This window comes from Protopterus annectens, chromosome 5.part1, assembly GCF_019279795.1.
Source record: "Protopterus annectens isolate FY-2018-M chromosome 5.part1, PAN1.0, whole genome shotgun sequence".
In the NCBI taxonomy this organism is placed as follows: Eukaryota; Metazoa; Chordata; order Ceratodontiformes; family Protopteridae; genus Protopterus; species Protopterus annectens.
Genome location: NC_056736.1, coordinates 636,708,815 through 636,730,014, shown reverse-complemented (window position 1 = coordinate 636,730,014; position 21,200 = coordinate 636,708,815). Strand labels below are relative to the sequence as shown.

The 21,200-nt window shown below is 42.9% G+C and overlaps 1 protein-coding gene across 1 annotated transcript in view; it reads right to left on the bottom strand.

Moving 5' to 3' along the window:
* Nucleotides 1–21,200, bottom strand: part of UBL3 (ubiquitin like 3) — an 853,162-nt gene that overhangs the window by 202,085 nt on the left and 629,877 nt on the right. The window contains exon 4 of the mRNA XM_044073254.1: nt 16,085–16,162. Within this exon, the coding sequence (XP_043929189.1) occupies nt 16,085–16,162 (78 nt within the window). The remainder of the gene's footprint in view (nt 1–16,084; nt 16,163–21,200) is intronic.

The following is a 21,200-nucleotide window of genomic DNA, read 5'->3' as shown; positions in this document are numbered from 1 at the left end:
TTTCTCCATGATGAGCCTTGGGGGACTTGCAGACGTGGAACAGTCGTCATTCAAGGCCCTACTCTTGGGTCTTTTTTTCCTTGCCCTTCCTACATTCAAGGAGCTCAACCTTAAGACCACCGCTGAACGCCATCAGACGATGCAAAGTATACAGCAGCCTAAAATGCTAGCCAATATTTCGGCCCTATGGCTGATGGGCCTAGAGTTGAAACCAGTGCAAAAATGTCAATTAAGGATGTCATGATCACGGCCTAGACAGGTGATATTCAACATATAAAAAGTTTCAGTGTGGTATTTACTTACCACAGTGGAGACGATTGTTAAACTTGTCTGACATGGGAAGTTCCCCAATGGGGTACTTAACTTTTAGATAACTTCACTCTGGTGTGGACCATCCAATGCACTAGAAACACTGATGGCAAGAAAACAGATGTCATGGTGTTGGATGGCTCCCTTTATACCCAAGGGTACCAACGTCAGCTAGCCTTAGGAAGAGGGAGATTTTTACTCTGGTAGTCGGGCTGGCCAAGGGCTTCCACAGCAGGAAATCCCACAAGTCAGGACTGCAAAAGTGAAACACGAAGAACATTAGCTTTGATCACTCCTTGGGACAGAATGTGAAGGACAGGTGGACATAAAAGTCTGGTATGGAAGATGAGGAATTAACCCCTGGGAATTTTATTTAATATTTGTTGACTGGGAAAGTTCGACTTGGAATGATGTTAATTTTCAGCGGAGGCCTGGGGAGAAACACTCCAGATGCAAGTCTTTGTAATGTGGGAGGAAACCGGAGCACCTGCAGGAAACCTACATGCATGCAGGAGGACATGCAGAATCCGCACAGAAGGCAACCCAGCCAAGAATTGAACCAGAGAACCTCTTGCTGTGAGGCGACAACACTACTGTTGCACCACTGCACCGACCATAGGGATGGGGAACTTCCACCCATTGCCATCTGTAACCTTGATGAATGATCTTCAGAACCAGACTGTCTGAAACTATCTGCTGCCAAAGAAAAAGTGGAGATTCAAACTTTCTGGTAGACAAAAGAAGTTCCAGGGTGGGAAGGGGGAACAAAATCTATTATATAGTCATTCTGACTTATTGGACTGTTCTTAGATTTGGGAGTTTCCAGAAATTCTTCCTGGAACTCACTCGCCATTTCTCTTTAAAACGTCTGTTTACTTGCATTTTGTTGAGACGGTTTATTTTGTTTACTCCCAAAATTAGATGGGGTGTTGCAGAAATCTTTGGAAGATTTGGAAAATGAGGGCTGAAAGAGATTCCCTTGTATCACATTACTCCTTTCATCACATTTTTTGATCACTTCTGCAGCAGGGGGGCCCAAAAACTAAATCTCTAACCAAATGAAAATGTAGAATCGCACTTTTTTTTTTTTTATCATCGGGGAGGTTCTGAGAACAGTCACACAAACCTCCTCAACACAGTAGCAGTGGTCATAGCCCTTGAAATACTAAGAGTCTCACGCACGCACACACACAATGAATAGTGACTTGAACAATAGAAGAAATTAAATTACTTAAAGCAGATTGTTTCTCAAAAGAAGAAACTGCAGACAAAACATTCCACATACTTTCACAATTATTCAAGATAACCCTTAACATAACAGCCTGACAACTTAAAATTCTGACAATCAAAGTTGCAAAAAAATACACTTTTCTCCCAAACGTAATAATCTTACTATCCTTCTAAAAAATAGTAGGATTGAAGCGTTTAGAAGCAGCAGGATTAACTAAGGCTACAGCTGCTAGGTCAGGTTTGGGAAGAGTGTATTAAAGTTAAAGGACTGAGGAACCTTTTACATCCTATCTGCCTTTTAGGGGCAGCTGGCTATCAGGAAAAGTAGGCAGTAACGCATCCTCCAAGGCAGACAAAACTGCAGGAATAATGTGCAGGTTTTTGGAAATTTCTTCTGTAACGGCTCTTTGTATTTTCTGAGGGACTGAGAAAACTCAATGTTCTTCCACTGAAAACATTGGCACATTCTAGAAATAGTCTCACAAAGAGAAACCCTCACAGAAAGAATCAGAAACTGAGCTCACTCTTTCTTCTGCCAGTACCTACCTTAAGAATGATCAACAGCCTGAATTAAACCCTGAGCAAGACACAGTGAACTACTACTAAGGAAATCAGAGGAGTAGATACAGGCCTAGTTTTCTGCCTCTTTTTAAACAGGAAAAATAGGGCTAACAGTGTTATTAGTGGCAGCAGCAGCAGCATTCCTAGGAATGGGCACAATACAGGACCAACAAGAGTGGCTCTCCCTTGCCCAGGGAGGGGACTCACAGCAGCTGCAGAGGACATAGCAACACCCCCCACCCCTCCAGGCCTGTAGTGGATGTAGTACTACAGAGGAATTTGGGTTAAAGATGAATGGGCTGAGGTGCAACAAATGGTCACAGCAGAGCTGCCCACCTGTGGCTCAGGCAAACTGCTAGCCTATTGTGATGGCAAAGGCTGTTTGCTTAGCTCTTTTTGCAGGCGAAGGACAGACCATGGGACTGACTGTTTGTTCTATGGTCAAGCTGAAAATGGTAGCTTTTTCCCACGGGAAATCATACAGCAAATGCCAAAATAAAAATGCTATAGTCACTTTTTTCCTCAGGCAAACATAGTAAAAAGCACTTTAAAAACAACATGCCAGTCACAAAAGGTAATATAAACAATTTGTCCACAGAAAAAATGGTTTTAATTTACTTTAAACAACTTTTAAACTGACAGGAATAAAGACAGCTTCTGTTCAAATGTACAGTACAGACCCATGACAGTCCATTAAAATACAAACTTGTAGTTTTAAAATAAAACTTTCCTGGAAAGGAAAGTATACATAAGCAAGCTTATTAAATGGAAGTCCCTCCCCCGGGGGACCTACTCTACCAGCAAAGGAAGAGCACGACCCAACTTAAAGCCTTTGAGGAGTGCACTTTTCGGCAGCAGTAAAGCTCTGGAGGCATACCTCTCAACCTCTTAGTGGAAGAAATCTGGACAAAGCCTGACAAGTCCCCAAAATAGGGGCAGATTTTAAATATTGCTCTTACAAACTTAGAAAGTTGCTGAAGTAACATGGTTTGTGTTAACATACAATGTTAAGTTGTCAATCTCACCTTCATTCTTGCTGGATGGGTTCGGAGCCGATCCTTGGCTCCGACTTGGCCAATACTAAAGCTCGAGAGCTATTTTTACCGGCTCGAGGCTCCCCTATATCCCACAATGCTAGGCGGTAAATACCCAGATCTCGTTTGCCGCTTTAGCTGCGAGGTGCTTGTTTCTACCGGCTCTGCAGGTTAGTGACTTTTTATAGTTGTTAAACTCTAGAATCCCCTTATTTTTCTTTGGATAGTTTCTCTAAATAGTTTTTTTAGTTATCTATCCCTAGTTCCTTCGGGTTCCCCTAATTGTTTTTCCCTTTTATCCCCTGTTAATTTCCTTAGGCCTTCGGGCCCTCCTAACTTCTTTCCCTTAGTCATACCTTATTGTGGAGTGATTGGCTTAGTTTTCCCCCTTTCTTTAAAGGTGTGTCTGTGTTTCACAGATACTTTAGGATGTCTAAAGAATCCAAGGTCTCAGGCTTCAAGAAGTGTGATTCGTGCTGTCAGAAAATGTCTCTGACAGACGGTCACACTTCTTGTGTATATTGCCTGAGACCTTTGCACCTGCAGGACTCTTGTTCTGTCTGCCACGCTTTCAGTCGAAGAGTCCTGCAGGAACGCAAAAATAAACTTATACTTCGAGGCTTATTAAAGCCTGAAGGCTCCCTGACCCAGACCGCGTCAGGAAAACCTTCAAAGCCTTCCAAGGTGTCGGCTCCAGCTTCAGAGCCGTCCGCTGGTGGCTCTAAGGCTGCTTTGACATCGACTCTGTCTGGAGCCGATGCTTCGAAGATCCATACTGCCTCGGCTCCGGCTGGAGCCGCCAAGTCAGAGACTCAGACAGCTCTGATAGTTTTGTCGGAGCCATCTACTAGGAAGAGGTCGAGATCCCCATCCATTGGCTCTATCCACTCGGCCCCGGGATCTCCACTCTTATCAGAGAGGAGCCATAGGTCCCACTCCTCTCGGTCCTCCAGACTGTCCGACCACGACCTAGAGAGGGTGGTGAGCAGACTTCTCAAATCCCAGGCACTGGCCCAAATACTGCATAGCCCTACCCAAAGGTCAGTGGCTATGCCCATCCCTTCCTCAGTTCCTCCTCAGATTCCCATGAGTTCGGAGCCGGAGCTTCTGGGAGCTGTGACTGTCGGTGCGTCGGAGCCGATACCTCCACTTTCGGCTCTGTCGTCGGGCTTCCCTCGTCGGCTCCGAGGGGGCGAGTGGCATCGGACCCTTGTCCGACCCCGTTCTCCTTCTCGGAGCTTCGGCGCTGGTGAGCTCAGACCCCACATCGGCCTCGGAGCCATCCCTTTCGGTGCCGGGAGGAGTCCTAGTCTCTTTGTAGCGGGGATCTTCGGCCCCGCCTGATAAGGGCGCCTTCGAGGTCATGCGGAGCGTGCTAGACCCGGTGTCTGCTCCATGGTCAACTCCCTCAGCTCCTCCCTCTACAGTGCCTGCGATGGTCTCTACCCACCCTCTCGTCCCAGACCATAGAGAGCCAACATCTCAAGTTTCCCCACTGGGAATATCCTCCTCTTCCGAGGCTTCTCCTGATCCTTCAGGGGAACCCCCTCGGAAGAAACAATGCAAGAGGAAGCATATTGACTCCCCCGAGTCTATCACCTCGGATACCGACTTGGATGAGTCTGAAGGGTCCCCACGGTCCTCCTCTGAGGATGTCTCCTTTTCAGACATCCTTGAGATCCTTAGACAGAGGGGGAACTGGTTTACTCTTAACCCTTCAGAGGACGAGTCGGTCTACCTTGAGGCTTTTGGCTCTCGCCCTTCCACCTCCTGGGTATCTCCTCCCTTTGACCCCCTCATGGAAGTGGTGGCAAGGAAGGCGTGGACAGCCCCTGATACGGTGGAACCTACCCCATGAAGGCCGTCCAAGTTTATTACAGCTCCTAAGGACAAAGAATTCTTATCCAAGGGCATCTCTGTTGATGCTATGGTGGTGGCCGCAGCCACTAAGAAGGAATTAGCCGATCCTTCGGTACCTATCTATCCTCCTAATAAGGAATCTAGGACTATGGATAGGTACGGTAAGCGGATGTTCTCCTCAGCGACCTTTGCTATGCGTTCGCTGAACTACTTGTGTCACTTCACCCGTCTTCAGAGAGATATGCTCAAGGAAATGGGTGATGCTTTGCAGGATCCAACAACTGAGGGGTTTCGAGACAAAATGAACTCCCAGTTGGCAACCCTGAATTCAATCGTTAACTCCTCCATGCGGCTTCTTTCCTATGCGGCCGATGGGGCGAGTACGACCGCTGGCACAGGTGTAGCTTTGTGACGTCATGCCTGGATGCGGCTTTGTAACTTTGCAGACCCTTTCAAGGCGTCCTTCACTAATTCCCCTTTTGATGGTTCAGCGTTGGTTGGACCTCAGGTGAAGGACACGTTGACTAGGTGCGAACAGGATGGCAAGACTCTCTCTGCCGTGGGAGTCCGGTTTTCTACCCCTTCTAGACCGTACCCAAAGGGTCAGAAGGGGGGGAAAATGTGGTTCCGCAAATCACAGGGAGTCTCACCTGATGCACGGAGTCAGTTCCCCTCTAGAGGCAGAGAGGGGAACAGCAATAGACTGGGGCAGGGGGGGGGGGTCCGCAAAATCAAGGTAGCAGAGAAACTTTCTCTGACAAACCTTTTCAGCATCCCTGAGGAGCTGCCCGACTGTCTGCCTTCGGAGGCAGTCGGGGGAAGATTATCACAGTATCCAGAAGCCTGGCTTTCTCTCACTCAAGACAAATGGGTACAGTCGATTATATCCGAGGGTTACAAAATTCCCTTTGTCCACATCCCCTCTCAACCAAAAGGGCCCCTTCCAGACGTTCCACCCGGTCTAAGGGAACAAGCAGCACTAGAAATATCAAAACTGCTGTCAAAAAGAGCTATCCAGCCAGTCCCGGCAGACCAGCAAGGATCCGGAATCTACTCCAAATTCTTTTTGGTTCCAAAAAAGACAGGGGACTGGAGACCGATATTGGATCTCAGCAGACTAAACAAGTCTGTAAACAAAACAAAATTCCGGAAGGTCACGCTTCAGTCCATTCTACCCTTCTTGGGTCAGGACAACTGGATGTGCTCAATAGACCTTCAGGATGCGTACTATCATATCAAGATGCACAGATGCTCCAGAAGTTTCCTCCGCTTCCGGCTGGGAGCCAGTCACTATCAGTTCAGAGCCCTGCCCTTTGGTGTCACTACAGCCCGAGTGTTCACTAAATGCATGGCAGTGGTCACGGCTCATCTGAGACGACAAGGATTCCAGGTGTTTCCATATTTAGACGACTGGCTCCTTACCGCTACCGCCAGGCGTCAACTTCTCATATCCAGAGACTACACCATTCATACTTGTCAAGCTCTAGGCATTTCCATAAATTTCAAAAAATCTGCCTTGTTGCCTTGTCAGGCTATTACCTTTATAGGCGCCACCTTAGACACAATTCATCTTTTCGCGAAGCTAACAGAGCAAAGAGTATCAGATATCCGCAAACATGTTCACATTCTTCTTCAGTGCGACAGGATCAAAACCAGGTTTGTCTTGAAGGTTTTAGGTCTCATGGCAGCTGCCATTACACTTCTTCCCCTAGCCCGCTTTCACATGTGGATCCTCCAGTGGATGCTGTTTTCTCAGTGGTCCTTCCAACAGCTCCCAATGTCTCACAGTATTCTGGTAACCCAATCATGCAAGAAGCATCTATCTTGGTGGATGACCTCCCCTCAAGTTCTTCAGGGCAGATCATGCGTCCGTCCCCCCCCGGTTGCCACGGTGACAACGGACGCCTCCCTGATCGGGTGGGGGGGGGGCATTGTCAGGGCAGGACGGTCCAGGGCACATGGCAACCTTTCGAAAGCCATTTGCACATAAATGTTCTGGAGATAAGAGCAGTAGTTTTAGCGTTGCAAGCCCTTCAACACTCTCTTCCCACCGGGACTATTGCAATTCAGACAGACAATATGTCTGTAGTATGGTACATCAACAAACAGGGCGGAACCAAGTCTTATCCCTTATGTCGAGAGGTACTCAGACTTTGGCAGTGGGCAATCTCATCTCAGCGGTTTCTGATAGCAACGCACATCCCCGGGAAGTCCAATGTGATAGCGGACAAGTTGAGCAGGGCCATACTCATACCACACGAGTGGTCTCTCAGTCAGTGCTAGAAGAAATTTTTCAGAAATGGGGCCGACCTTGCTGCGATCTTTTTGCTACTCCCCAAAACAGCAAGTGTCACGATTTCTTCACCCTCTTTCCCCTACCAGGTCAACCCGCCAGGGACGCTCTAGTCCACGATTGGCCCCGGGGACTTCTGTATGCTTTTCCCCCCTTTCCACTGATCTCTCAAGTAATTCAGAAAGCTACCGCATTGAGAGTCGACATGATCCTCATTGCCCCTTACTGGCCTCGTCAGATATGGTTTCCGTTCCTTCACCGGTTTCTGTTGGAGCAGCCTTGGCATCTGGATCCAGTGCCAGATCTTTTGACCTATCAATCGGGTCAGCTGCACCACTCCCTCCCATCTCTCAACCTCACAGCTTGGTTGCTCCGCTTCCTACCCTAGCCAGGCTTCCTTTAATTTCCCATTTGGTCCGTAACATCCTTATAGCCTCCCACAAATCTTCTACAAGAAGGATTTATAATAGCAAGTGGAAACGTTTTTCCTTCTGGGCAGCAACTAATAACATAGACCCTTTCACTGCACCTATCCAGTCTATACTAGACTTTCTGGCAGAACTTTTTCACTCAGGTTCTTCTTCGTCTACTATTAGAGTACAATTGGCGGCTATATCTAATTTCCATGTAGGCTTTTCAGACTCCAGCATCATGTCCCATAAACTTTGCAAAGCCTTTCTAAAAGGTATATTTTTGCTCAAGCCCCCAATTAGAGACCCCCCACCTCAGTGGGACTTAAATTTGGTTCTAGCCTCCTTGATTCTCCCCCCCCCTTTGAACCGGCCACTTCCTGCTCTCTGAAATTGCTTTCATGGAAAATCCTTTTTCTAGTAGCCATAACATCTGCTAGACGGGTATCTGAACTTCATGCTCTTTGCAGTCGTCCTCCATACTTAGTTTTCCACAAAGACAGGGTGTCCCTTCGGACCAACCCTTCCTTTTTACCCAAGGTTTCTTCTGAGGCTAATCTGAATCAGACTATCGACCTTCCAGTTCTCTTCCCTAATTATTCCAACAAGGTAGAACAAAAGTTACATTTCCTAGATGTTCATCGCCAGCTTCGTTATTATTTGGATAGGACTAAACACTTTAGGAAATCTAACCAGCTATTCCTATCTTATGCGGAAGGCAAGATGGGCCTTCCAGTTTCCAAAGTGTCCCTTTCGAGATGGCTGGCCTCTGTAATTTCCTTAATTTATGAACTCGGACACCAAAAGCTACCATCACGACCTAGAGCTCATTCGACCAGGGCATTAGCTACATCTGTAGCATTTCAAGACAGACTGCCCATAGATTCCATCTGTCAAGCAGCTACATGGGCTTCTCCTCATACCTTTATATCACATTATAAATTGGATATGGCCTCCAGAAACCGGGCTAACTTTTTTTCCACTGTACTCAAGAGTCTGTTCCGATGAGCCACCCAGGATAAAGGTGCTAGGGACGCGGTCCCATCCAGCAAGAATGAAGGTGAGATTGACAACTTAACATTGAGAAGTTATGTACCTACCATAACGTTCCATGTTAGTTGTCTTCTTCTCGCCTTCTTTCTTGCGTCCCATCCTCCATCCCCCTAGCCCCGACAGACCGAGAGGATCCTTGGGATCTTTTATCTTACACAGCGTCAACCACCTCTATTGCCCCTGATTGATAGTTATACAAGTAGGTTTCTATAGAGGTGGATTTCTTTTTTCTCGGTCTCTAGGAGATCAGCACTGCTATACTTTTAGCTATCAAACGAGATCTGGGTATTTACCGCCTAGCATTGTGGGATATAGGGGAGCCTCGAGCCGGTAAAAATAGCTCTCGAGCTTTAGTATTGGCCGAGTTGGAGCCGAGGATCGGCTCCGAACCCATCCAGCAAGAAAGAAGGCGAGAAGAAGACAACTAACATGGAACGTTATGGTAGGTACATAACTTCTCATTTTCTGAAGGATCTGGAGTCCAAAACTCAAATGTATGTCATTATTTGGTGACTTGATCCTCAGATCATTCAAGTGACTTGGAAGAAAACCACAAATTTTATGAGGCACAGACCAAAAATATAAGGCAAAAACCTGGAAAGTTGAGAGGTATTGTAGGGCCTTGAGCTCAAACTTGTCCTTTAGTCAGCTCAGCTCGAGCTGCCTGACAGTTTAGGCATGTGAACTGTACTCAGAAGCTTTGAAAGCTGACTGGTTGTTATATTTTTGGTAGGATATATCCCATACAGGCAAGACTACTGCAGGCATGCATGATCAATATGATTATCTTTATTATACTGAGATTAATACCCATTTACAGCAGTAAAGTGTTAAGACCCTGTAGACATTGTGGATAAAGATAATGTTTGACATAATACAGTTTATCCAGAATGGCAGGCTGGTCCTATTATTATCTGGAACCAGCTCAAGTGTTAAGTGGAAGAAGAAATTCCAAACCTACTGAAGAAAAAAAAATGTGCAATTTGTATGTATTATGGTACATTATCTGAACAAGTGGAGCAGACTGTTAGAAATAACTGGAGTGTTTTTATGCTCCAACCAAGAAGCGCATTCTAGTTACATGTTGTCTGCAGTTTTAAGTATCAAAGAAGGCATAATCTGAAGGAACTTTTTCTGTAAGCAAGGAAACTGATGGAAGATTACAAGGTGCATTCAAATGTGTTTTTTGTACGTGGTGTGCAGGTTAAAACCATTAATGTTTACATTCATTCAGAACTAAAAATTGCAGTGTAAATGTTTATGCAGATTGTTCTTTTCTAGTGGCCTTGTTTACTTGGCTAGTTGCCAGATTTGTTCTAGTTTTTTATGTATGGAAGTAAAGCTGGATATTTAGAAACAAGAATTAGGAAGCATTTGAATATCTGTCTACCCATAAGGAAGCTATTACTATGTCTTCAAAATGCTGGATATAATCTATTTTTTGTTTCAACTTTCAAAAATAGAGAAGACTAAATATGGAGGACTATATCAACCTGCTTCTGTCCAAGGAGTTTAAATATTAACGTGAGCTGCATATGAGTGTTGCATTCTCATTAAAGTGTACCTTAAAAAAACAAAAGAAAAACCCACAAATGTTTTGCAAAACTAAAATTAATGTGTCTTGTGTAAACATCACCATGTATTTTACTGAGAATATATTTTATGTTGTATAGTCTAATGTGCACATACCCATTATGTAATTGCTTCTGTAATGTAATGTTACTAGTGTTTTTTTCTTATTTAAAAGGAAGTTTGTCAGGTGATTATTTTTTTGCCTGTTGTCTGAAACACAGCTCTGAATTGTTCGGTAACCAATTTACCAGAAGTTTTATGGGTACACTCATTTGCCATTCCCTTTTTTAAGCAGTCTGTATCTATTTTGTTTATGGAACCCTTGTTCCCCTATACCTCATTAACTTTGGGTTACATTAAACCTGCATACCTGCGAATATCAGTTGTTATGGTATTTTCCCTGGAAAGTGCATTGTATCTGAGGACATCCTGGATACCTTCAAAGCAGTTCAAATTTTGTTAGTGTGTTTTTCGAAACTTGCTTGACAGATTAGGAAGAAGTTACAGGGCATACTGGGATCTGTGGTCCAGGACTTTTTCAAATGCCTGGCTGTTTTATAGGAGTGTTTCTTAGAATGCACTGAGCTAAATGCTTGCTTTACACTTCATGTGTCTATCATGCATGGGAATTTAGTTTTGAATGAGACTCTTCTCTCGTACAGGTCAAGTATTATTTTTGGCTAAATTACTTCTGCTGAATCAGCCTTTATCTCGCTGAACAGGAGGACATATTTAATCTTGGAAGCCATTAGAGATCATCTATCTGAATATGACCATTTTCTGTGACATTTTTTGTACATGGATATTCTGGATCTTTCATTTGATCTGAAACATTGTACAAATAGAAAACTTCCACATTGGTGTAAATCTGTTTTTGATTGTCCTAGCATGCTGAACATTTAACAGCATTTCATGTTTAAGAGCATTTTATTTACTGTTTCTCATGTTATTGTTTTTCACTTTGTATCGGGTTCGATTTAACAGTGTTTAAGAGATAAGCACTTAAACATGAACTTGTACTAGTAAGGGACTGAGTGAAGGTGTACAGGAAGGTCCCTATCCTACTGGGCTGAAAAGGCATGCAATGCCCAAGCCTCCCTAATGCCTACTTGGAACAGACGCTCTTGGTGACGCGAGGTGAAACAAAGCTCTACAGCCAGGACTCACCAGCCATTTTAGTGCCAGTGTGTGGAAGATTTTGGTAACCAACTTCCATTCACGAACACTGATCTGGACCTTCTCAAATGGTCTTACAAAGAGGTGGCAGCTGAAGGAATGTCAAAGGCCTGCAGAGGAAGCTGCTGTTGACTGGATAAGTCTCAGGCTATTGCGGCCAGTCTGCAGAACTGACAAAAGCTCCTCCAGTTTATTGATGTAACATATGACTGCTGGGTTCACTGATCTGATAAATTATGTTCTAGTTGCCTAAATTTCACGTTTTGAGGGGGCCCTGTATAAGCATACTAAAAGCTGGATGCATCCATAGGCAGGATTTTGTACCCTGAGAAGCAGAGCGAGATGCCTGGGTTAGTATGCAGCTGTCATTTCTTTGGGTACTACTGGATCCTTTTCAATTACAAGCCAATTAAGGAGAGCATGACAATGGAGGCAGACATGTACACAAGTTACTTGTATAGCACCAGAAAAGGATGTTTACAAACAGCGAGTGCTTTAGGGAGGTCTTTTCTGATCCAAAATCAGTTTCCATTCTTTTAATTCTTTCATGTTTAAAGCAAAATGATCTGAAACAAGCTGTCTAAACTTCAATTTACATTTTATAGGGAACTCCTTACCAAACATGACATTTATTCTTGCGCCAGCACTCCAAAGTATTGCCTTCATTCACAAAGTCCTAACTCTCCTGTCTGTAATTTTCACTTTTACATCTAGATTTACTCATTCTTCTTACCCTAGAATCCTCCACCCATATGATTCCCCACATGAATGTGAAAAAGATTAGCCATTCTCAAAGACTGTTTTAATTTATTTCATTATTAGCCTCCAGCAGTGCTCACCTATTAAAATAAGTACTTGAAGGCAATCCTGGTGCTATCAAGCACTAATCTATTATATGAAATCTACAGCTGTTCCTAAATTACACTCTTACTGTGGAATATTTTTCTAGTCCCAAACAAATCCACTGCATTGTCAATCTCACTATTTATTTACTCTACTGTATCATGAACCCCAACATTCATTTAACAGCTCCATTTACTCCACTGTATCATGAACCCTAACATTCATTTAACAGCTCCTTATTACTTAAATAAATCTACTTGCTAACATGTGACATCTGCTCCCTTTACTTTATAGCTCAACTGATAAAGGTTTAAAGGATTTTTCTACAGATAAACAATTACGGACACACATCTATGCCTTACTGTTTTTGACGTCAGACTCCTCTTTCTACTTCATCTTTTCTCTATAGTTAATACTTCATTCTCTTCTCCATCGTCTCCCTTCACTACTTGCTGCAAAACTCCGGCCTTCTTCTTAACCTTTATACCAACTTCCAGTTTAACACGTCATGTGTACTACATTCTAGCTACATATTTTATCTTCTTGTCTAACATTCACTCTTTTGCTACTATACTGCTTTCGTGTAGCTCAGTTTCATTACCCATCACTTATTTACAGTTATTCTTGTACACCATTTACTACAGTACAAACAATTTCCTTGCTTTTCCTCATTTGGTATACTTCTGAAATATTCTGTTGTATGCCCTTCCCTACAAACTATGCATATTTTTTCTCACTTTACATTTAGATAGCAACCTTGAAAAATGTTTTTGGCTGACTTAACACCTAATTGTACCTAGATTTCCCCTAACAACAAAAAATATTACCTACACGTTTAATTCTTCAATCTGTATTCTCAAAAATGTTGACTTGCGTGTCCCAACAATCTACAGTCCAACCTCCTTTAAGGAAAACTGAGCCCAAATTTAGAACTCTACTAATCACAAAATGCTTTTTGTTCTCCTGAATCCAACAGTGTGCATCCTTCATAAAATTTATTTAAATACTGCTCTGTTGTCAGAAGCTGTTCCGCAGTTTCTAAGGCCATCAGCATAGCATTCTGTAAAAACTCTCATTACTTCTGTCTGGTATTTGTTACATCACCAGTGGCATCATGTAAGTAGTTTGAACAAGGGAAATGTACCACCACCACAAACACCTGGATGACCAGCTTTAAATGTGACCTAAAGACAGGTTACTGATTTTAGCTACAGGGTCAATAAAAAGCTCAACTTAAGTGCTGACTGTTAACAGTCTATATGCAAAGTTGTCATTCACACATACGAGCATATCATGCACATACATGCACATGTGTGTGTGTGCGAGTGCATGCAAAAACAGTCTCTAATGCCTGATCTTGTAAACAAAAGCCTTCTTAGCTACATAGCTATATATATATATATATATATATATATATATATATATATATATATATATATATATATTACTCTTTCATTCCTGCCACCACTAGTAAGTCCTGCCACCACTCGTAAGGTTTGTATCATGTCCTGTTCTTTTTTGATAACAGCAGCAATGCAGGCTTCTCCAATCCAATCTTTAAAAAAATGAACTAATGGGAAATGGCTTAGCCAACACTACTAAAGTCCAATTGGGACTGTGGCCTTTAAATAAAAGAGCAAGTTTTAACTTGGACAGGAAGGTATGCTGGAATCAATTCGGTCTTTCTGTACTACACTGATGGGTACCATACATCAACACCAAGACAGATTAAACCCCTTTTTTTCCTCTAGTACATCCAATCTCTTCAATACTATCATGAGTTGAGACACACATTCAGCAAAGTAACCCAAACATTTACCACTACAGTCACTCACCAAGCTATCAACTGCAAAGCTAACTTGTCGGCATTAGGAAATTCATCAAGCTAGCTTGACTAGTGTACATTTAAGGTCTACTGCCCCTTTTTATTGTAAAATATTATAAACCATGACATCTCTGGAGCTTTTTGCCCTTGGACTTCTGCTGAAAAGAGGTTATGTTCAGATGGACTTTCCCAAAAAACAAACACAAACGAATAAAGATTCAACACAGTTTGCAATTTCTACTCTCAGTGTGTTCCACTATGATAACCTGTTAACGTCGTCCTTTAAATTATCAGCTGATCCAGATAGAACAGTCTCCCTTGCATAAATAACTTATCACACTGTGGACAATATAGGAGTAGCTGTGCTAACTGTGTAACATAAAGCTTAAATACGTCTCCACATAGTAAGGACTACAATGTTCTGGGGCAGTGATGCAACAGGTTTAGCAGCTGGCACTACTGGTAACAGTCAGCCTACATGAAGCTGAACAGGTACAGATACCACAAACCACTGCTATTACAGTCTGGCTTGAGTAGGCTGTGAAGGTACATCTTCATCAGAACATAAGCTGTGTAATTCAGCCTGCAGAGCTTTGCCCCTACAGTGCTTTATTTCTTAAGTGAGGTGGGGGTAAGAAGCCCCTCCCACCAAACTTACAAAGAAAGACGACCATACCAACACATGTGCAGATCCCTAGAAACAGCTAACAATACACACAAAGCCTAATCTTTAGCACACAGGACTTCTGCATAAACTGCTTCATCAACTACGATTACATACTTTGGCAGCCTGGGTGGAACTCACTAAGATACAATAAAGCAGATAAACACAGAGGGGATTGCTGAAACTATAACAATTCCTGATGTTAAGTACTAAATGGTGCTGAATTATAAAAATCATTCAACTCGTACCAAGTTACAGGACCCATGGTGTGGATTCACACCCTTGAATCCATACATTACACTTTCTATGCTGAAAGTCAAGTATGGTTACAAGCAAAAATGAAGGTTGGAAACAGGGAGATTAGTTTGGCACTGCCAGTTTTCTGTGCAGCACATTCTGCTACATACAGGTAACAATTAAAATGCTTCATACAAGTAACTATTAAAATGCTAAACGTCTGGAATGTGCTACCTTCCCATTGCGGGTTATGTCAATATGTAGGATGGCAGCTTTTGTACAGATATTTTCAGCAGAATGGAATGAGTGCTCACAGGTTTTGAAGAAAAGCTGGGAGATTAACTTTCAGACCACATGTGTACTATTTTGTGATGGCATTGCTACAGACCAGCTACAGTATCCTGGGGATGTATGACTGTGTATACTATTTGTGCCACAACCACAGACTCATGTGGCATAAATACAATGTTCACTAAAGTATGCATTTTTTTTAAATCTTAGGATAAATCTTATGAAAAGATAGAATCAGTAAATCCAAGCACTGTATGCTTGCCAATAGTTTAATGGATACTAATCAAACACCAAAATGTACAGCCACAATATTACTGCAACGGTGAACATAGACGTGTCAACTTTTAAAAGTCAATTAAGAGCAAAAGGAAAATCAAGCATTTCTGTATACACTGTTACAGCAGAAACTGTTCAGCCTTTGGGTGAGGAAAAAACTTCTTTACCCATCCAGTTCCATAACCTCAGAGTCAATATAGTTGTAATTTGTGACTAAACAGCAATAGACTAAATCATTCTGATTAATCAAGTCTCAACTTCAGCTAACATGATCTATTCTACCATGCTCCCTTTGCAAACTATGAAAGGATTGATAATCCATTTTTTTCAGTTTCCTAGAATAACTACACTCTCCTCAAGATGCACTATTCCAAGTGAAATGTGTCGACAGTGCCCGGCCAGAAATGTGGTTACAAAACTGCATTCATGTGTTACAACCATTAAAATTACCTTGAGAATTTGGTTCTGGTAATGTTTCTCTGGCAACCAAATGCATCACTGTTGTTTTGCCAAGTGGAAGTTTTAATGCTGCATATAAAGAGACAAACAAAATGTTATAAGTAGCGCTCAAAGGAAAACAGAATTTGATAATACATAAAATATTTTAATTATATTGGTCAATTAAAAACAGCTCTTGGCATTATTCTCAAAACAAAATCGATAATGTGGTATGACTGCATTTCTGTGTGCAACTCAGTCATTCATATTACACTGCAGTGTTTACAAATGCAAATCAGCAACACACTTTAGCACCCAATCCATATCATAAAAAAACTTGGCAACTCTATTCACATAAACTACACAAAGTCTTACACTGCAACTGAATAGAAAATGGTTATGTTTGTGTACTGCACCTGGATAACCTTACTTTCCAACACTTGCCAACTACTAAAACCATAGAACTTCCAACCGAGCCTATACAGATTCACCCTAATACGGCTACTTTCTCATCCTCCTATCCCTAGTCATACATCTTGTTGCTGGATGTGATACACTAATGGCAGAAGGCCTGTACACTGAAAGGCATAATGTGACAAGACTGCTGCATTGGGGATTGTGCAAACATTACAATACTGAGAAGCATTGGAAACATAAACCACAAAGCACTGCACAGAATAAAGTTTATACCACATGGGATCACTCATTACCAAAAGTTCGGAAAATAGACAAGAGAAAACCAGATATAGTAGTCTATGAAAAGATAAAAGTAGCATTGATTACTGAAACTGCAATACCCAGTGATTGCAGTGTCTTACATGCTGAGAGAGACAAAGTCATAAAATACCACAACTTGCACTCAGAAATGATGACAGTGTGGAAGAAGGAGATTCAGACAGTTTCAGCAGTAGTAGAAGCAATAGGCATCATAAAACAATTTACAACTGTATTCAGATATGCTACCAATACACCTAACCCCATATGAATTACAGAAGGGATCAATTCTGGCCACATTGTGGCTGCTGCAAAGAGCACTTTAGTCTGACAAAGACTTGAAACAATACTAATATCATGAAGTTTAATCATACTTTGACTTTGGAGTGGTTTTTTTTGGAGAAATTAAAATGAGAAACCTCTATAAAACCTCTAACCAGTACTACTTTCTCCACTCTTCAAACCTCTATACATACTATTTACTTACTTATATATTTATATTTGTTTACTGGGGTAGTGCACTGATAAATACTGACCAGTTTATTAACTAGTAATACTCCTTCTCCCCTCTTCAACTCTTTATCCCTCCCCCCTCTTGCTTTCCCACTGTTGTATCTCTATAGCATTATACAGTTTATATCACTTCCATGTTAAAAAACAGCAGTGAATTATCATGCCACACTATTACTATCCCACAACAACATTTATTAAAACTGCAACTTCTGTATACTATCAACATTATGTAAATGTCATCTGTATACCACTTTTATTCAGGCCAATTACACCAGTCTGTGCGTTAAACCTTTTTCTTCTTTCTTTTGTGTTGTTACTGGAGCTTTTCTACCCAGGCTACTGCTGAAAGGGGTAGTTTTCCTACCCAGTCAGACTATCCCGGTAAACAAATGCAATAAATAAAAAAACTACTAAAAAGATAGTCAATTTATTGTCTTCACAGATTAAATACATTAAACCTAATCTAGTAGTGATCTGTGGGATGTATACAAACCACTCCTTAAGGACACACCAATGTTAAAGCCATGTGGCTTCTGAATGCACCTGACTGTGTTTACAAGTGCACTGACTTTCTCAGAAAAAGGGTAGTGCTTAGCCTTTCTTTGGCCAAAATACACAGACTCATTTTGGTAATTCTAAATGACCACATGCCCCCTCCATCCAAAAAAATCCTTAGTCTTTTCAGGCAACGACAGAATTCTGTTTTACAGTTCTACACATATGTATTTCAATGCAAATAAAAGCTGAAACCAGCATCAGAAACTGTCCGCCTCAGGACATTTAGTTTTGATCATGCAAATATTAGTTTTAATTCCTCATCCTCACTGCTGCAGTAGCCTTTTGCTACAACTATCATCCTGCCCAAGATACAACTGGACAGCTTCACAAAGCTCTGGCACTCTGCCACACCTACACTACGACTGCTGATTGGCTGGTCTCTTGGCTGGTCTCTTGGAGGGAAATCAGCAGTCAGAGTGTAGACAATATCAAGACTTTCTTGACCATAAATAAAGAGAAACAGCCAACTCATCCTGAACCTTTAAAAGATTAAAAACTGTGGCAAAATTGTACATGCCAACAAGTACATACAGACAAGACTGCTGCATTTTCATTCTTGTGGATGTTCATTATTCTCACTGCTGTGTAGCGTTTGAGTTGATTACCGAAGTCTACCAATAAACAACAGCCGAGGACAACCATCTCAAAAGTCTGTTTTGACATGGATTGTCTTTTCTTTGTCACATCTTAAGAAATAAGCAGCTGGTCTGCTTTTCCAATGGGCTCAATTCTATGAAGACAGTACTCAAGCTGCTTATGCACATCCAAAGTATGTAGAAATTACAGTTGCGTGCACTTACCATAACTGTAGATGTCCAAGTGTATTCACTGTTGCAGTCATCACCTGTGGGGTTTATCCCTGCTGTGGTAGCCCTCAGCCGGCCCAAATACTAGAATCAATGTTTTTGTGCGCTGGCTGCTGTCGCCTGTAGTCTGACGTCAGGTCATCAGTACTAAAAAAAAGGCAGCCAACATCATTACATCAGTTTTTCTTGCATTAACCCATCAGAAGCACAAGGGAAGAGAGAGAAGTGGTCCTGTTGGCCAAGAGCCACTTTGGAAAACATGTGTCCCCCTAAGGGAAAGATGTCAAATGGGGGAATGAGGGAGGGAAACCAAGACTGCAGCAGTGAATACACTCGAACATCTACATTTATGGTAAGTGTACCCAACTGTACCATATTCTTTGTGTTTCACCGTTGCAGTCAACACCTGTGGGAGGATTCCCAAAGATGAGGTAAAGGGTGGAAGGATAGGTAATGTCCTAGGTATGGGACAGAAGGCCCTGCAGAATTGCAGAGGTAAACCCTGCCCTAGACTTAGAGAAGAGAGGTAGGTGGTAATGCTTTGTAAAGGTATGGGACAGAGGTCCAGGTGGCCGCTTCCAAGATGTCCCTGGTAGACACTCCTCTGAGGAAGGCAGTGGAAGTGGAGATTGGCCTAGTGGAATGGGTATGGATCGACTTAGGGATGGCTTTCCCATGTAGTCTGTAGCAGAACTGGATACTGTGAAATCCATTTGGAAATGGTTTGTTTAAAGATGGACTTCCCTTCTGCCCCTGGGGCAAAGCTTACAAGAAGCTGGTCAGTTTTTCTGAATGGTTTAGTGCGGTCCAAACAGTATCAGAGTTGTCTGTGCATGTCTAGTGAGTGAAGAATTCTTTCCCCCTTGTTTTGAGGGTTGGGAAAGAAGGTGGGAAGGTGTATGCCCTGGGTAAGGGTCACATCAAATACCACCTTGGGCATAAAGGAGGGATTAGTCCTCAGGGAGACTCTGTCTGCATGGAAAATTATGAAGGGCTTGACAGCCATGAGCGCTTGAAGCTCTGAGACCCTTCTGGCTGAGATGATAGCTAGTAGGAAGGCAGTCTTCTAGGAGAGGTATTTCAATTCTGTTGAAGCGGCAAGTTCGAAAGGAGGTAAGGTTAGTTTCTCTAACACATAATTCAGATCCCAGAGTGGAGTAGGAGGTCTTCTAGGAGGCCTGATATTATAAGGAATTGCTTAATCAAAGGATGAGAGAAGACGGGTGGGTCTGAATCATAATGGGCAGAGATGGCCAAGGCATGGATATTAACAGAGAAGGAGAGGCCACTATTGAGCAACTTTGCTAAGTAACCTAGGATGAGAGGGATGGAAGGTTGGGAGGTACTACCACCCCCTTTTGATTGTTTCCAGGAGCAGAATCTTTTCCATTTCCCTGCATAATATTTTCTTGTGCTGGGCCTTCTGGCCTCTGTGATGAATGTCCAGGACCTGTTTGCTTAACAGTGACTTCTTATTAGTTTTTAGTGTATAAGCCATGCTGAAAGTTTGAGAGCCTGTAGGTCTGGGTGCAGTACCACCCCTCTTCTCCTGGGTCGAGAGGTCTGACCTTAGGGGAAGCAGCTTTGGGGGCTGTAAGGCCAGACTGCATAGTAAGGGGTACCAATGCTGTCTAGGCCAATCTGGAGCGATGAGGATGGCCTTTGGAATCTCCTCTGTTATTTTGATCAGAACCTTGGGAATAAGGGGCAGAGGAGGGGATGCGCACACATAGAGAGAGCTCTAGGGGAAGGTCAAGGCATCCACCTTCCAAGCTAGGAGGTGATACTCCCTGGTAAAAAAGTTGTGCAGCTGGTGGTTGAGGTACGAGGCAAAGAGGTCCACCTCTGGGGACTCCCACTCCTGGGTGATTTGCAGAAAGACTTATCTGTGGAGCTGCCATTCGTGGGGGTCGAGTAAGTTTCTGCTAGGTCTGGTGTGTTGTTGATCCATGGTAAGTATTGGGCAATTAGGTGTAGCCCCATAAGGTGGCTGTAAGCCAGAGACTCATGGCTAACCTGCACAGGTGGTAAGATTGGTTTCCCCCCTGCTTGTTTATGTACCACATACTGTGGTGTTGTCTGTTTTTATAAGGACCACCCCTGGCCTGAGATGGGGTTGGAAGGAAGTCAGAGCATTTTGTACTGCCATCATTTCTTTCTGGTTGATATGCAAGTGAAGTTGCTGGGCATTCCAAAGGCCTTGGTTACACCTGCCTGCTAGGTTAGCACCCCAAGCTATGTCTGAGGCATCGGTGGCGATGGTCTGGCCGGAAGGGAGGAGGATGAAGGGAAGACCCTTATTCATGGCACAGGCCTCTGCCCACCAGAGAAATTCATCCCTTATGCAAGGGATCAGTGGGAGAGTGGTCTATAGGGACTGAGAGTGCTGACACCAAAGGTTCTTTAAGTACCACTGAAGCTTTCTTGTGTGAAGCCTGGTGAGAGGGATGAGAAGGATGCAATATGTCATGTATCCCACGGCTTGCAGGAACTTCCTTGCAGTGAGGTGACTTCTGGAAGCCAGCTGGATGAAGTAG